General features: G+C 37.4%; 1 protein-coding gene across 1 annotated transcript in view; it reads right to left on the minus strand.

The window, feature by feature from the left end:
- Positions 1-16,649: 16,649 nt before the first annotated feature.
- Positions 16,650-18,751, minus strand: part of CDH9 (cadherin 9) — a 107,195-nt gene continuing 105,093 nt past the window's right edge. The window contains exon 12 of the mRNA XM_054817848.1: positions 16,650-17,618. Within this exon, the coding sequence (XP_054673823.1) occupies positions 17,131-17,618 (488 nt within the window). The 3' untranslated portion in view covers positions 16,650-17,130. The remainder of the gene's footprint in view (positions 17,619-18,751) is intronic.

Raw genomic sequence — 18,751 nt, forward strand, 5'->3', positions numbered from 1 at the left:
TGTATATTTGCATTTCAATATCCTTTGACATTGTTTCTAAATTATTAGCTATTCTGCGAGCATAACTGATTAATTAGATGGAATTCTAATGACAAGACTAAGCATATTTTAATACAGAGATAGGAAATAGAAGGTTTGATTAACAATGAGAATTGCAAAGTATCATCTTTCATTGAAAACATGGATACGGTTGATCTTTGAATGAGAGGAAAAAAGACACTCATTTCACATTGCCAATGCTGACGTAAACAAAACATGTTTTCTGACATATCGTTATTGTTCTGGAGGAAGAAAAATCCGCTCAAGGAAAGATGCTAAAACCTACAATTCAGATGAATACAGAAAAATCTGTGATTTATTTTTAAATACATTTGCTGCAAAATAATTTTTCATACACAGTGTATTGTGAAAAGTTCAGTTCTCTGCATCTAAGTAATTCAGAAATGTTTAGTTGTGATAACCATTTCATGTTTTGGAGTCAAAATAAAATCTGTCCTGTCTGTATACTGGAAAAGTCTGGTGTCTTGTAGACCATGAGTACAAAGAGTTTGTATATCCCACTCGTGCCAGGTTTCCTCTAGTTATTTAGCTTTAAAATTTTTCCTTGAACTGACCCGAGGATCTCAGAGATAGGGAACAGGATTGAGTTAGCCCTCGGAGAAGAACTCTGCACTCATTTCCAGTGGTGAAATGGCATTGGCTCCATAGCATTCTTGCTTAGATAATTCATATCCTGACGAACATAGGCAAGTACAAATTGACAATGGAGACTTCAGACAATTTGCCACTTCAAGATGTAGTTTGAGTCGATGTTTGCTTTTAATCATTTTTTAAAGGCACTCACAAAAATATGTTGCATAAGCACAGTGAGAAGGTTCATTATATTCAGTTAATACAGTTCTCCCCGTGTCAGGTTCTCTCTCCAGTCGTGAAGTCCAGCTGCCAGACTGAAGCTGACAGAATCTGTGCTGATCACCTGAAGCAGTCTGTGGAAAAGAGAAGTGGGATATAAAGCTTATGTGGCAAATACAAAACAACATCCTTTTTCTAGGAAAAGAGAAGCGTACAGGAAAAGGCACAAAGACTATGACCGCCGAGGGACTGTTTGTGTTTTGAGGCGTGTAACTTCTAGCCACGACTAACCACGCTGTAAATCGGCTGGGCATGTTCTGTTTGCCTAAGCTGCACGGTGTTACCTAGCAGTCTCTTGGGCTTGCACCCTCATTTTCACACAAGCTGCTCCGGGTGGGCAGAAGAGCCCTACCAAGTGCAACTACATCCTTTTCCACCAAGCCGGGGAGCTGGCAGCGTGGGAAGTCGTATCCTGCCAGATGTCTCTGAGGAGCGCAGCAAGCGCAGGGGGTTCTGCAGTGCATTTCTGAGGTTGCCTGCTTATCTGAATAGTCATTCAACTGGAGAGTGGTATTGGGATACAGTATCACAGATTCCAGCGTGGATTCTGGCAAGAAGTGTGTGTTGGGAAATAAATAAATAAATAAATAATTACAGAAGTAATGAAGAAGCGTAGGGAAAGTAACAGTCTTGACTTGAGACTAGGTTAAAACACAGCAACTTATTGAAATAACCTAAATGCAGTCAGTATAGCTTGAAGTTGGTGTTTAAGGTCTTGTTTGTGGTTTTCTCTGTGGCGGTTGCATTGATGTATTTGATAACGGCAAGTTTGCAACCGGGCAGTGCACGGTTCAACACTTGTTTTTCTTTAGAAACGAAGTGTCTTTAGAAAGTATACTGTTACTCAGTGATGTTCTATGGCAGACAACTGTTCTAGAGTTTTCTTCGTGACCATTTAACTAGTATTAAAAATCCTATGCTGGTGATGCTTAAGTTTAGAAACATGTTTTGCTGTTAAACTAATTTTATTACTTGTCTGAAGAGCTTTCTGCAGGGCCATGTTAACAAATCATAGTATTAACTAAACCTTATCTTCTTCATTACACTTTAAAAATTATTAAGAAATAAGTAAGAGTAGACAATAAAAACTTAAAAATATTTATCTATATTGATATTTTTTCTGTTCTTTACTAAAAGAAACTTTTGAAGAAATGTGTTTTAACACAATTTTGTAATCTTTTCTGTAGAATATTTCCAACTTGCTACACAAATATGGCATAGTCATCAAGCAGTATGTTTATGTTCCAGAAGAAATTCTGATATTCCTTTAGGTAAGAAAATAATAATAAAAACTACATTTGAAAATTTCATGAGAAAAAAAATCATGAATAATTAAAAATGTATGTGTAATATGTAAATCTTAATTTTATTAATTTAGCTTATTTTTATATGTTTTGCATGTTGGTTTCATTGAGCCTTTTTCTAAGTAGAATAAAATTTAATGAAAATTAATATGTTCCATGTGCTCAAATGGGAAACTTCTTATTTGAAGCTAGAAAGTATTAAGAAACCCCTATGAAATAGGCTTCAAAGTCAAGGATTTGGCCTCAGATATTCAGGTGTCGATATAAGGCAACAGCAACAAAATTGTGAATGAGATCAGCTTCACAGGCTTTTTGTGGCCATGTACTGAGATGGTGACTTGCGCGTCTTTTCCCCCCAGCTTTCAATGTGGAAAGCTCCATAGTGAAGAACTAATCCATGTTCTTGAGCGTGTCTTTTAGGTTCTGCTTTATTTTCACCTTCCTCCCCAGTGGCACAGACTGTGATTCAGGACACCTAGAGGGCCCTGGCTCTCTTTTTCTGCATGCAGAAGCTCATCCTTTCTTGTTCTCAGGGTTAGCAGTTTTGCCCGTGGGTGATATTTTTGGTAGCCTTCCGAGTGACAGAGGAAGTGGGACAGAAACAGCAGAAGCTGGAGAACCCTAAACGTGCTAGCATTTTCCTGCAGAAAACAATGAAGTTCGTTCCTTCTTTCTTTTTTTTTTTTAAACATTCTTTTAGTCTATATATATCCCAGTACGATAATGACAGTACATCAAATATACTTCAGTGCTGTATTATACAAAAAATGGGAAAGAATAAAGAAAAGGTCCACATGGGAATGATAATATTTATATATGAATGTAGCATACAAAATGTGTATATGCTTCTGAGATATAATTTCCATAACTGACATACTGGTGATTTGTTTTTCTTTGATTACATCCCAAGAAGCAGCACGAGAAATGTATGCTGTTAACAGCTGATACATTGAATGTCATGTTTAATAATTTTCAAATATAATCAAAATATTTAATATTTTCTTGTGGTTTCTTCTGTATAATGCTGAAATTAAGGCCAATGAAACACCATATTTTTTTTATATTCCTTAGGAATGCAAGAGAACATATAAATGACACATACTGGGCTGATTCAAGCATTTTGCTGTATTAGCATAAACATTCCTTTTTGAAAACACGCGCATAAAAAGCACAGCAGGATTGTAAATTTGGCATTACCATGCCCCAGAGGGCTTACACTTATGTAGCAGTGCTAGGAAATGAGACTCTTCTTCTAAAAAATAGAATTTTGCCCTATAAAGACAATTTGATAGGGTTGTTTTGCAGGTATACAAAGGTTTGCTAGTGGAGAAGCTCTGCAGGACTAGGTTCTGCATCTCAATACTGCGTAATAAAAAAAGGAATCTATGTACAATTATTTAATATTGCAGATGCTACTGCTGTAAAAGAGTAATATTGTCTTAGTAATTACCCCTTCATTCTGTTTCCATCCCTTATGCCTTAGCAGAATGGTTCTCTACTATATTATTGTTTGTTCTTCTCTTAGTCAATTTGAATTGTAACAAGTAAACGAGCTTCTACATTTTTCCTGGGGAGATAATTCTCCAGTTTAACAAATATCAGTGCTTGGGTATTGAATTTCCTTATAGTCACTCTGTAAATCCCTATTCCTAATTTTAAATGGAATATTCTATGTTTTTGAAGAGAAATGTCTTATAGACCACACCTGATATTTAGGCTTTTTTCAGCTGGTCTTCTCAAATTTGCATGGTGCATTTCTACTGTGGAAAGCTGCTTGGTTTTAGAGGACACTTCGCGGTTTTATTTATTTTAATTTTTTTTAAACATTCTGTAGTTCACAAACAGGCCATTGGCTGGATTATTTCCTAACTTACGTGATATCAGAAGAAGCTTTACCTTTTGACTATTTTGTTTTTATACCACAAAATCTTCTCCTTCCGTTTCCGTTTTCACTCCATAAGTTCTAATTGCAGAACTGTGGGTGATGCATGAGGAGAAAAGAGACTCAGCTTGACTTCCTGCTTCCATGCTGCGTTTGGGGCACGACTAACACTGAAAACAATATTTCTACTAGGAGACTGTGCAAATATGATCTTGAAGTCACTGGCATTTAATAAATTTGGAATCCCCATTTTTGCTGTGCTATTTACTAGGCTAGGACTGCACTGTCTGTTAGCATTCACAATACATATGTAAGTTCACATCTTAGAAGGAGAAATTGTACTTCAAATTATTTTGAAGATACTACACAAAGTTCTTAAAATAAGAACAAGCTAGTTTAAAAATTAAAACTCAGGACTGGGAATTACTCATCTTTTGAATACAAATAATAAAATTTTTATAGGATTGGTGGCTGAAAGAGGTTGAAAAGTGATCACTGTTGATCCAATGATCAACAAAACCAATTTACAAATTTAACCTTTTCTAGTTTTGTGATTCTCCCCACTACTGAAACCAATAGCATAATGCAAACACACAACCAGACTTCTGGTTAGCCAATTTCTATTCTTGGTCACTGACCACACTTCTGACAGTTGATTGCCTCTCCCTTGATCAGTCTGGTTGCATTCTGTGACCCTTGTCTTTAAAATGTGATCAAAATGTTTGATTTTGATTTTTGTTCCCAATTTTCCATTATCTTTCATCCTCCCACACACCTAATCTTTCTTCATGTTATCATTCTGATACCCGTTTAGCTTTCTTTTATGATATACTTTGTTTCCCAAACTGTAATCTGAGATCTGTGATCCACAGTAATTAGTAAAGAACTTGTGTATAAATATTCTTCTTTTGTCCTGCTCTTTCTCCAAATGTCTGTTTATTATATGAAAGTAAAAAAACCCCACTATTTTCTATTAATTTTTCATCCTTAAGCAATTAGTCACCACAAAGATGTTTTATAACCTCTAATGAGCATACTTAGTTTTTCAGGAAACTGAAACAACATTACATTAATCATCTGCGAATGAAATGATATCCTTCTAAACTGCAGTAAGTTGCCAATGCCATTTAACCTCCAGGTTGTTGGGGTTTCTTTGCTTCAAAAGATACTCAAATATCTTTAAAAAATGAACTTAAAAACTGTAATACTTGATCTCATAGTTTTTTGAGAAAATCAGGTAGCAGCCTTAAAGCAAGTGCAAGCTCAGATAATAATTAAAGTTATTCAAAGAATAAATGGAATCAAATGAGATTTTAAAAGCTTCATGGAAATTAGATCTATTAGTGGCTATTAAAATGATAGTCCAGAACAGGGCAGAATGAGTATTGAACCAAGCTCTCCTCTTTCATTTCTCAAGGCCACTTGTTAGAACTTACTGGTATGACTCTCTCTCAGATGAGAGAACGCATGTCCTTTAGTAAAAAAAAAACAAACAAAAACCAAACAAACAAAAAACCCAACCAAACCATAAACAAGCAAACAATCCCAAAGAAAAAAAGCAATAAAATAAATAAAATAGATCTTTTATATTCCTGAAATGAGAATGTATCAATCTTTCTTAAATGAATGTAGAGAAATGGAAACATTACAGATAATCCAATTATTGTCCTACAGAGCATCTCTTAAGAAAAATAATAGTGCCTTGTTGTCTAAACAAACCTGAAAGAGCTGAACTGCTGGAGGAATCTCTGTGTGTGTCAGGAGGAAGAGGGAAAGAACGTTAGTTTTCTCAGTGTGGTCTATTTACAGTCTGCAGGTTTGGCTGCTTGCGTGAACAAAAGATTAGTAGCAAATCATCATCGCCAACAATATTCTAGAGAACAGAACCATATCCACAGTTGCTTTTGCAGTTTTACTCAATGAGAAAATTAATACTACAAAATTAGAAGGCAGCAGTACATTGATGTATGTGGATGCACAAGGTATTATACAACAGTGAATAATTTCCCATATACTCTGAGACTGCAGGTGAAAGTGCTTTGAGACTGCAAAAGATATGGAGAGAACAACGGAGAAAAAGAAACTCAGGGAAAAACGGATATTTTTTTCTTGAACCTGGTAGAACATGATAGTGTTGTTCAGATCTGCTGATAGGCACTATATAGGTTCAATGATTTATGTATTATGTAGATTTATGCTGCCTAGATTTATATTTTTAAGCAGTGTTTATTCTCTATTAAAGGAACTTTGTACAGGTTCATCATGACATATCATGACATCATTCACCTACATCATACTCCATAACAAAAGGATATGATGCTATGGGACAGATTGCTAAATACTCCATCCCAATTCAAAGTAATTAGCTCTGGAGGGCACAGAAAACTATACGTGGAGCTGCTAAGTATAATGCGATAATCACTTTACCATGTTCTTCTCAAAGCTGGAAATCACTGAAGCTCTGTCAATGAACTTTCATTTTCGTAGGTGTTCTCACCCATGTCTGCAGTGTCCTGGTTCACCGGGATATTTCGGACAATACTGTCACTTAAATGGAACTGCAGGAATCCACAAAATCATTCAGGCCTGATTCAATGATGATGTTGCAATGTGAGAGAGTTGCCTTTAACAGTACCGCACATCCAAGCACTGCTGGGAAGCAAAGCTTGGATTTAGACGAGACCTTTATTGAATCAGAAATGTAAGTGACTTTGGAACAATAAAGGTTCAGAGTCAAATGTTATGTTCTTGCTCTTGATTTTTTCCATCCAAGGCTGCAACCTGACAGTTCAGTGTTCCTATCTTTGCCAGGATAACCATGACATGGCAGGAACTTTCTTATAATCCAACATCTGGCTGCTGTGACCTTTGGCTTCAAGGAAGTTGTGTGTGGCAGTTTAAAGAACTGCATATATTACAAAAGCCACACAATAAAATGTTCTTTAATTATATAGTAAAAGTTATTTAGAACATGTATGTATTATGTATACGAATTGTGCAATACTTTGTTGCAAACTATCTAATAATTTTGAACTAGCTGCTTTGAAATTCTGCTCTTCTGCCTCTCTGGGTATGCTGACAGTCCTGACCTACAAAATTCAGGCTGTGTGTTGCCCTACTGGCTGAAAAATGAGATTAGAAGAATGTGTTCTCATAAACCGATTTGCCATATTTATGCATATATGACAAAAATGAATTGAAAAGAGTATTAATTGGCAAACGTCCCTAAATGTAGCTATATGGCATGTCAGCACATCTACCTTACAAATGTTGCCTTACCAAAATAGTCAAAATTTGCAATTTATAAATAAGAACTTCTGTTAATAAACAATTTAAAAATTAATTTGGCATTTGGACTTAAAAAGTTTATGTTGCAGAGTGGCATTGGAGATTTTTCTAGTCTTTATCAGACCTGATGAGAAAGGATTCAGAAGCCTAAAATCTTGTCTGGTTTTATTAAAGCAGCTAGTATAGTTGGATAAAACATATTACCTCTCTCCTCAGACTTTCCTTCTATTACAAGTATATAAATCTTTTTCATAGGAAAGTCCCAATTTGCTAGGTAGAAATAGATCACCTTTCTTTTTTTTTCCCCTCTACTTTATGTGAGACAATATGGATTCATAGTTTTAGTAAGATTATTTAAAAATCTGTACAAATATTCTTTTGGCAAATTATATATACTATATATGTAAAATTTATTTAAAGCTGCTTTATAGGATTGTTAGGATGGAGCTTTTAATTTATGTGCAACTACCTGGTTTAAAACATTGAAAGAGATTTCCTTTATATCCCTCAAATACATGTGTAAATTACATCAGATTACATCACTTGTATAGGCATGTGTTTGCATTAATGATGTAATGCACAACTCATTATCATTTAATTTTTAAGGGCTTTTCATAAAATCAAGAGAAAGACCATTAACACGAGGGTTTTGTTTCCTCTAAAAAATTGTGGCGTGTGATTTCTCATAGTACGCCGCAACGAGTTTGGTGGTGTGAAGTACGGCAGCACGTCACTGACTTTGGAAGAAAAACGCAGTGAGTGAAATCTGGCCCTTGCTGGTAGTGCTGTGCAAAAGCTGGCTGTAAAGCAGCGCAGGGCTGGCCGAACATCAGTGACAACAGATATCCTGGCGCTCTTGCACAGGACTGCTGAAGGCACTCGGCCATAGCACAGAGGAAAGCACGCTGCCGTTGCTTTGGACAAGATCAAACTTCCCCCTTGGTCAGTAGGTTGCAGGTGGCAGCGTATGTGTTAGCAGGTGGGGAAGCTGTTTACTCCCTTTGGCTCTTGCCCTGGATCCCCTCGGATGGTGCCGTGCTGCCTGGTGTCCATTCTGTATTCTAATTTGAGCATTAGTCGAAACAAAGCCCTTCACTTACACAGGGGATGGGGTTGAAGAGCCTCTTCATGTCTTGTTTTCTCTCTGCAGCTCTGCTGAGTGCTGGTCAGGCTTGTTCCTAAAGATGTGTCGTTAAATTACCAATCTGGAACTGCTGGGGGAAAAGCAATTTTTTTCAGCAATCAAAAGATAATGTCTCATCAAGAAATCAAATGGAAAGGCACGGAAGGAGTCCTTAGAAATAAAAAATAATTAATTCTGAAGGAGTGGAGACCAGCTGGTGCTGGGTACTACAACCTGATATTCTTCCACTGTCCCCCCCTTCCATCCCACTGTCATCTGCTTTAAATGAAAGATTTTTAGGTTAAAACTACTGGTTTGCCAAATCCGGGCTTATTCCTGCAATTTTTAGAGCTTACTCCACATTTCTTTGTCTCTCCTTTTCACTTTGTACCTGGATTTAAAAGCCTCTTTTGTTCTCTTTCCTTCAGGAAGCAAGCCCGGGAAAGTACCTCAACTTCTCCTCTTGCAACTACCTGGGACCCATCTCAGAAACATGTACTTATCCAAACCACAACCTTGGTTTGGAAAGGATCTTTGACTCATGGTGTCCCATGGAAGGACGTTTTCTTTTAAGATGTCTGAAATTTGTGGGGCCGTAAAAGTTAATTAAAAGCAAAATTTCTGATCAGTTTAAGCAGTGAAGGTACATAGATCAACGCCTCCTAAACGGTTAGCTCTCTTCAAGGCAGTGTGGCCTGTGACGAGAAGAGCGGGCTTCTGTTCCTGTCTCCACTACTGTCCTGCTGGGCGTCCTTGGGGAAACCGGTGCACAAATAAGTGCTTTTCCTACCTGTAAAATGGTGATAATGATACTGACCTTCTTTGTAAAAAGCTTTAAAAACTAGGGATGAAAAGCATTATATAAGAAGTAAGTATTAATATCGTTGCTCCTAGCAACTAGCAGCCTGCTTCCTGACAGCTGCAAGAGCAATTCTCAAGTAACAAAAATCCCAGCTCTCATTTCCTTCTCACCATTTTTACTCGTGAAACTCTAGCTTTCACCTGTTCTGCCAGTAGTAAGTGCCAGATATGTACTTATGTGATGCAGTGTCTGGGAGGGTCATTCTGCCTCCTGCTGCTGCAGAGAAAGGAAGACCGTAAGGATCCTGGACTGTATTTTAAAAATAGGATAGGTTTTGGATCCTATGCTGCTCCAAAGATATTCTTGCGCTATTCTAACAGATCATAAACTGTTTCTAATGTGGTCTAAATGTCTACCGGTAACTCAAAAGGTAAATTGAAGGACAGAACTATAAGCAGTGAACAACATTATTGTCATTTTGCTCCTACCGAAAATCAAAATCTGTGTTTGTGCAGGCTTACTTTGTACAGCCTGTCATTCCCCTGTGAGAAGTGATGGGAGAAATGCTTGGCACATTGACTCTAAAAGCAAATGCTTTTTAAAATTATGGAGTTCATTCCAAGCTTGATGAAGGTATATTAATATGTGTTATGACAGGAGCTGTGTCAAATTCCATGGTAAAATGAACAAAATCAGGAATATGCTCATATTTTAAGTCACAGGACTGCTATGAAAATGTATTTCCTGCTAAAGTAGTGCACACTAGCAAGAGGAAAAAAGACACTGAAGTTGTGACAAGATGCTGTCACTTCTTCAGCTTTTACTGGTGATCTGAAATTTTCTAAAAAGTCTTCTAATGAGTTTTTCTGGAGTGGGTGAAGGCTGTTGCAGAGTGCTTTGCTTTGAATGGGGGTGGTGGGGGGCGGGGACTAAAAGGAAAAAGTAAATGTTCCTGGATTTCCTCTGTTGCATGGTGCCCTGTGACAGCCAGTGGGCTGATTCTGCACAGAGGCACTCACTTCCCCTGCAGAAATAGCATCAACATGATTTCTTTGGAACACAAGAACAGCGATATTCACAAGCCTCTTTTTTCTGCATTTCGCTTTCTGCGAGATTTTAACGAAGATGCAAAATCCCAAATTTGGAAGTGATTTTTAAGTAGAGTTCAGGCCAGATCCCTCCTACTTTGAATTATGATTCATTAAATGACTATAAACCAAAGTGTAGAATATATCCCCTAACAGCAGGATGCTAGAACAACATAAAACAATCTGTAAAATCAGATTAGTTTGTCCTTTGGTTCGTACATAGTTGAATGTGTCTTGTACTCTGCCATGCTTTTTTCCTCTTAAGTGGGCATCTCGGTTTGAATAGAAGTGGTACCCAAGGGTTTCTGTTGGTTAACCTTATAGATAACAAACTGGGTTTGTGGTTTTTTGTTTGGGTTTTATATATATATATATGCATATCTATACACTCACCCGTACATATAGACAGACAATCCTATGCATACAAAGTAATATCCACATCATGTTCCTGAAAAATGCTTCTAGAATTCATTTCTTCCCCATTCAATCTTCCCATTGCAGAGACAAAAATGTTTGATTTCCCCATTCTGCCTTTTTTTTTTTCCTTCCTGGAATTGATCAAGTTCATCTAAAAATTCAATTGTAAAACATAAAACGTAACAATACTCCAATATGCAAACACTTATGTGCTCTGTTCTAGCATGTGAGGAGTGAAGCGTAAATGTGACTTTGAAATACAACTTTCAGTGTAAATTCGATCATTAGCAGTTGAAAGGGCTTTGGTAAAGTAGAAGGTGTTAATGCTTGTTGTCATTCATGCACAAGAAAAGTACTAATGGAAAGTTTTATATATATATATATATTTTTATGCGACTATTCTTTTCTGAAAACAGCCATTTCACGAAAGGACTAAAAATTTTAGGCACGTTTATATATGGTGGTGGTTGCAGTTAGATTTCTTAACCTGGCATAATGAAGAGTCTGTTTTGGCATTTCACTGAAAGATGCAACCTTCTGTGGGAGACTGTCTCCAGTATTATTTTTTACTGATAAGACTGTTTATCAGAAATAGCTTGTAACTCCATGAGTATGTTACAAAATTCAGTTTAAATGAAAAAAACAAACAAAACAAAACAAACCATAAACAGTACAAGACAAGACCTTCATCATATGTTCCTCTTTATTTTTTCTGCTTTCAAGGTGGAACGGATTTACTTTTTTTTTCCCCCCTTGGAACATTCACTTGGAATTTTTCCGTGTTCATTTTTACTCCTTTTCACTCTTTTTTTCTCAGCTTATTTGCTCTTAATCCTAGGAAGAGCCCATTCAAAATCAATTTAAGAGGCTGTTCGGAATGATGACTAAGTAAGACTCATCTCCCACAGTATTTCCTCAGAAGTTAGTAAATTTAGCTTGGCCCTTAGCAGTCACAAGTAGTTTTTCTGCAAGAGATCACAAATTAGTCTTCTACATCCTAAGTGTTTCCAGCTTCTCCTTTGGAGTGAACCACAACACATCTGAGTGGCAGAAAAATAAATCCTTGGTGAGATTAACATCATAAAAAATTACATTTCTCCTTCCTCTCGAGCCTCTTCTAAGGTCTCAAGGCCTTGAACTTCCCAGTGAGATGTGTCTGAGGTTTGAGGCAATCCCATGGATCTGGAACTTTGCCAAGCACAGTTGATTTCACAGAGGATGAAGATGTGCATAAATATGAAATGCCCAGCACTTCTGTGCCTCAGTTCTCTCACAGAGGGAGGAATATCTGCAGAACCATCACTGGAAGGAGTTCCTACCTCTCAAACCTCTCTTTCCTGATGCTTAACAAATATTGTATATACCACTGCATCAATCAGCACTTCTGCCAGCACCTCTGCTATAAGGACAGGCTGAGAGAGTTGGGGTTGGTCAGTCCAGAGAAGAGGAGGCTCCGGGGAGACCTGATTGTGGCCTTCCAGTACCTGAAAGGGGCCTACAAGAAAGCTGGAGAGGGACCGTTTAAAAGGCCATGTAGTGATAGGACAAGGGGTAATGGGTTTAAGCTGAAGGAGGGTCGATTTAGATTAGATGTTAGAAGGAAATTCTTTCCTGTGAGGGTGGTGAGGCAGTGGAACAGGTTGCCCAGAGAGGTTGTGGAGGCCCCCTCCCCAGGGGCCAGGTTGGATGGGGCTTTGGGCAACCTGGTCTAGTGGAGGGTGTCCCTGCCCATGGCAGGGGGGTTGGAACTAAATGATCTTTAAGGTCCCTTCCAACCCAAACCATTCTATGATTCCATGATTCTATGATTCTATTCAGTCAATACTGAAGCTGAAGCTTGGTCTTTTATGTTGGACCTTTTGTCAGATGTACCCATAAATGTCACTAATTTTAAGATGCCAAAGGAAGCTAATAACTTCATCAGTACCAGTTTGTATTGGACAACTCAAAGGCATTTGCTATGTCAGTCAGCTCCTTCAAACATGCTAGGATAGTGGCATCCATGCTGGACCTCACCCTGTTCCTCTAAATGTGGGCCTGTGAAACCAATAGTCATCAAACTCTAAGAGGCCTCTCAGGACCTTCTTTTCCTTCCCTGTATCTTTGGGAATCCAAATACAATGTAATAGTGGGGTCTAGGTGTGATGCTCCCTTTAGGACTTAGAGAAATCATATAGCCATTTTTTCACTGATGGTTAAAAGGAGATGACTTACCAGTAACTGAACTTCAAAATGAGTTGTCCACATACACGTTTATTATCCAAGCTCCTTTCTTTTCCCTCAAAATTCCTGTTTGTTCATCGAATGATGAACTTTGTTAATATTTATTCACAAAAATATTGTTTAATCAATAAAAAATTGATGTACAAAACTCCATCAGCCTGAACCTGTTACTGGAAAATAGAAGTTAATAAAATGATGATCTGAAGTTTTTCTGACTCCTTTGTAACCTGGCGAGGTAGATTTCTATATCTACCAATGCTGTGCAAGTTCCTGCTGGTTCCTATATCTGGCCTTCTGCCTGTTCAGAGGCACAGAAAACTTGAGATTTAATTAGCCACAGTACCCACTAGGGCATCCAGAGCAGCTGGCCACCCAGCAGCCTCAGCGAGTCACGTGCCAGAAGCTGCCCCTGTTCACCTCAGAATGTCCTCTGCACTGGAAGATGGTACAGCATGGGTTTAGCAGGCATAATCCTCTAGCATTTCAGGTGGACAAACTCAGATGCGATGCAGCTGCTCTGCTGAATACCCATCACAGCAAAGGTGCACGCCTCTGTCATAGACCAAGGTGGCAGTGGTACCCTTGAGGGATATGGCTATTGCTGTGCAAAGGGATGCCTCCACAGGAAATAACCTGGGAATCAGTCTGGCTTGGGACACCAGAAGCAGCTCATCCTATCACATATGGTTGTTACTCATCAGTTCTATTGTACAAAATGTAATCAAAAAGCCCCCTCAGAAAATATCAATGGATGTAAACAGATAAAAATTCTACAGAGCAAAACAGATGTGTCACAGTAGTTTCCATTTTTAATGCAAATTCCTTATCTGCGATGTGCTGTTTACTGTGTTGTCTCAGATGTAAAAGAAGATCCATTTTTTAAAAAAAACAATTGTAATACACAAAATAGTTTCTGCAGCCCATTTGAATGAACAAGCCCACATAACTACCAGTTAGGCATGTCAGGTGATAAACTTACCTGCTCGTTTTAGTCATTTTAAAAATACTTGAAATTTTTAGCAATTTTGAGAAATTACTTGTTTTGCTATATCAACTATGTGAATTTCTGTGAGCTGTAAATCTACATAGGTCATCTTTTAAACATGTATTGCTTTAAGTGGTACAGCATTCTTGAACTCACTACTGAAATAATGGGAAAGCATGGGAAAGTCTCATTCTCTTGCTGAAAACAAAGGCTAAAGCTCCCTCTCTTTTCATTAGTGGCAATGACTCATGGGGTGAGAAAATCTAGAGTGAGAGAAGGAGGGTGCCTTTTTTTAATGATCTTCTGGCATTTTTGCTCTTCCCAAATTACCGCAGTAGTACCATGACATAATGATATTGAGAACATGTCTCTACTACAGCATTCTGTGAGGTGACTTCTACAATGCTTCCTTTTTCTTTCTGCCACTCCTTTCGGGGGGGGGGGGGGGGGGGGGGGAGGGGAATCACAATACACAAATAAAATTATTCCTATGTGGAAAATATAATTTATAAATTTAATTTAGATGTCTTGAAGGAAGAAGAATTCCTCATATCCTGTTTCCTTCATCCTACCTTCACCAGTAGCCTCTCTGAAGTCAAACTAGTACCCATTGATATGTCCTGCATCAAATCTTAACATTTTAAAAACTTACTCAACTCCACTGACATATACTTTGTCTGTATCTGTTCTTGCTTGGGGAGAGATGTATTTTCATTTTCCTCTGTCCTGCCATTCTGCATCACTGTGTGATATTCAGATTTCAGATGACAACTTACAAGATTGCTAAAAGCTCTCCTCTTAGTCCAATCTACTGTGTTTGTCACTGGAGATGAAGTTTGGGTGTACAGTTGTTTCTGTAAGTCAATGAAGTTTTTCCTATATTCTTGTTTTGTTTCTCCTTTCCCCCCCTCCCCGCCCCCCCCAGTCACTTCTCTTCAGGGACATAGTTGTTTTATCGTCCATTTTTTTCCTCCTATCCCATCTTAAGACAGTGCCTTAAAGTTATGAAAATTGTATTGAAAGACTAATGCATTGCTGCGTACTTTCATTTTGCCAGCAACGCTGTTGAGAACATACTTTCCATCAGTCTTTTGCTTTTACTGTCAAAAGACACAAAAAAGAAATATGCATTCTTACGGCATCAACCCATACGCTGGTGTCTTGTTACTACATCACACCCGTGTACATGGCTGCCACATGGTTGCAGGTTATTTTGACTTTTTTGCATCACTAAAGTTTTTTGCTCACAACATAGCATTGCAAACCTGACGTACAGCTCACAGTGAGCTGTTCAGGTGCTTGTTTGGACCCCTCACACACACACACACACAGAGTTCAGTGTCAGAAAACTTGAGGTGCATCCTTGGGCCCAGCAGAATAATATGGTAGACGGATAAAATAAATAATAGCAAAGAGATCTTTTTCAGAAATAATCTGAAAGACAATATAGTAGAGAAGAAAATATTAGGCAGGAGTGTGTTCCTATGTCAGGGTGAAGTGACCTTGTGTGTAGCCTCTTTATTATCTTTTTGGTAAGTGCCTCAGTAGTCCACATAACATTGCCAATGTGTATCTTAAGTTTCTTTCTGAAAAAGCCTGAAAAATAACTAAAAGTAATCTAGAGAAAACCTTAAAAAAACCCATGATTAGTTTGGACATCTCTATGCACTTGGTTTTCCCAAAGTCAATATTAGAAATGGAAATCCTATGTATAATGTACATCCTATATTGTTGACATCGTTGATTCTTTTTCACACATTTGGGGGTGTGTGGTATTTTTCTTATTTTTTAAACAAATGTGGATAAACCATGCAACGTTCAGTTAGATCACATGTCATCCAGGCAAATTGCTCCTATACTGCGTTGTGAAAAAAATGTGCATTGCATAAAAGCACAAATGCATAATTGCATTTGATCCAGCAAATAGAGTTTAAACAGAAATATATACTTGAAGATTGTCATTAGCACTTTAGGAAATACATAGATGTGTATACTTCTTTGAAGGAAGAGCATACTAACATCTTTAATAAAATGTTAGTTGGACTTTGTTTTTATTGCCTATCTCACTTAGATTTAAAAAAGAAACTATTAGTAATATGTCTGATTTGCCTAATTGCCTCAAAACCCAAAACCAAGATTATAATACAAAAGCCTTCCTTTCATTATTGGTTTGCTTAATTATTCCAATTTTTTAAAAGGCATATTATAAAATTGTTTTCATATCTACCCAAATAAACCTTCATGGTTCCTTAAATCCCCAGGCATATATCTGTTAAATCCTCTCACTGGTCACCTGTTCATATAAGAACATACTTGGGGGCGAGTTTCACAATGAAACTATATTATCATGCCATATAGTAATACACATTGCAAGTCAGACTGCATTTATTTATAAGCACTTTTTCAAAATAATTTTTCTTTTTTCTACACTGCATTTCCATTACAGAGCACTCTCTCCATATTGTTCTTGCACAGTACATTTCAACCACTAATCCAATATAAGAAGATGCATTCAAAAATTAAGTATTGCACAATACGCAGTTTCCTTTGTTCAGAAAGATTGGACAGTTCCTTATGATTAACAAAGTACATGATTAAGTAGTGTTTTTATAAATACTAATTTATTTAATAAAAATACAAAAATATAAATATACATATATAAAAATATCATGATGAATCGACACACAGACATTCTTTAAATCAATAAATATGGCAGTAATATTAATCTTTTTTAAAGTATATTTTTGAGATTATGTTACAATGTGGGTGCACACTGTCCCAGCTAGTAGGAAAGATAATGCAAAGCAATTAAAAAAAATTAAGTTCCCATCTCACTATTAAAGGCACAAAAAGCCTTTTATTGTCTTTTCATTGTCAATGAAAACCTTTCATCAGAGGTTTCTAGGCAGAGAGGGTGAATTATAGATTTTTAAAAATCTAAATCAATTGTATTCATTCACGTTGACTTATTGATTAAGCAAACCCTTACTAAGACAACATCTATTTTTTGTAAATTTTTTATTCCCAAGTAAGAGAGAGTAGGCCACTTTCTCTAGTAACATAGACATGAATTCCACTAACACTGACCAGGTCACAGATTACTTTCTCAATCTCGATCGCTGTCCTCTCCGCCATACATATCTGCTAGTTTTTTAAACCGAGGTCCCCAGTCACTGAGGTAATCATAGTCTTGGTTGCCCTCCGTGGTAAGCGATTCCAGGGAGCTGAGTGAATTCGCTATGGAATCATTTCCCTCGTAGGCGTATGTTGCTAGTGAATCATAAGGAGGGGCAGCTGGGTCTAAATCATTTTCCTTTAACCTTCTGTGAATAAAATCTTGGACATCGATGTTTTCCCAGAGAGGTGCAGTCCGTCGTATCTGAAATATAGTTTCTGGGATAACATCTCTTCTCATCTTACTTTCCTCCCTTGCTTCTGGATTTCTCAGTGTGCCAATGTCAAATGCCTGGGTGTCTTCTTCCCCACCTCCTTCATCATTGTAGGTCACAATGTTGTCCCGAACATCATCCTTTGAGATGATCAAAGGTTCTTTCTTCCTTTGTCTCTTGAGAGCCGTAAACAAGACAACTAATACTGAAAGGAAATAAATGATGAATGAAGAAATGGATAGTTAGAAATTAAATATTTTGCATTATCTGTTGAACTGGAAAAGTTTTAAGGCTGGAATGGGATTTTTAGTAGGACAATAGTGATAAAAACTATCTCCAAGTTGAAGTTAAGAAGGAAAAATATTAATGATTTTACAGCAGTCAAAAACTTATGTTTTTTTAAACCTATGGGAGCAATTATTAAAATATTATATATTTGAAATAGATCTACAGTTAATCTGAAGTTGAAGAGCAGGCAGTCTTAAAATATATCATCCTACTATAGTTTGATTTTGATTTTAGTTTTGTGAAATATTGCCTTCCTGGAAGTCACTAAGGGTGATTTCACCAAAAGTAGGTGAATCTCCTGGGCAAAAGTAATTCACACTCTGGAAAGCTAGTGATTTAGGTATTCCTAAGTGCGTAATTCGCTTTTGCAAACGGGATCTACAGGTCCTTATGAAAAGAAGAACCTGAAGACCTTCGGCTATCAATATTATTGACAAACTGTTTTTGGCTTCAATGACTGCAAGAACTGAAATCCAATCTTTGCTACTAAATGTTTCTTTTTAAAAACATGATCCTCCTAGTTTAAGGAATATTAGTTGAATAACTTTCTTTTGAAGAAGTAAGGATTGACACGAAAGTGAACCGCTACAGAGGGAGATGAAAAACTGGTTAGATTTCTAAATACATTCTGGTGTCTAAATGCTATTGATTTCAGTAGGAATTCAATGCTTAAATGCATTTAAAAATCTGACCTTAGCTCCAGCAGCTGGAGTAAACAGGAGAGGCCAGCAAGACCATCTGTCAATGAGGCATAAGAGTGGTTGCTGACCACTTTTGTTGAGGCTTAGGAGCAAAGTTTTTACTCTGAGTGACTTAAGTATTGGTGAATAAAAGGGAACGCTGGACATGCTGCAGGTAGGGAGAGGGGCACTGAGGTCTTCCACATGCCATGGTACAATGCTATGAATGTAAAGGCTGTTTTGTTCTGTTAGTGGTTTTGTATCTGCACAGGAGCCATTCTTTTCAAGTTTTCCTAATGCTAGACAAGTAATAGCCCACTTAGGTAAGTCCAAGAACTTCATATACAAGAGTAGGGCAGATCACTAAAAG

The sequence above is a fragment of the Grus americana genome, chromosome 2 (genome assembly GCF_028858705.1).
Source record: "Grus americana isolate bGruAme1 chromosome 2, bGruAme1.mat, whole genome shotgun sequence".
NCBI classification, from domain to species: domain Eukaryota; kingdom Metazoa; phylum Chordata; class Aves; order Gruiformes; family Gruidae; genus Grus; species Grus americana.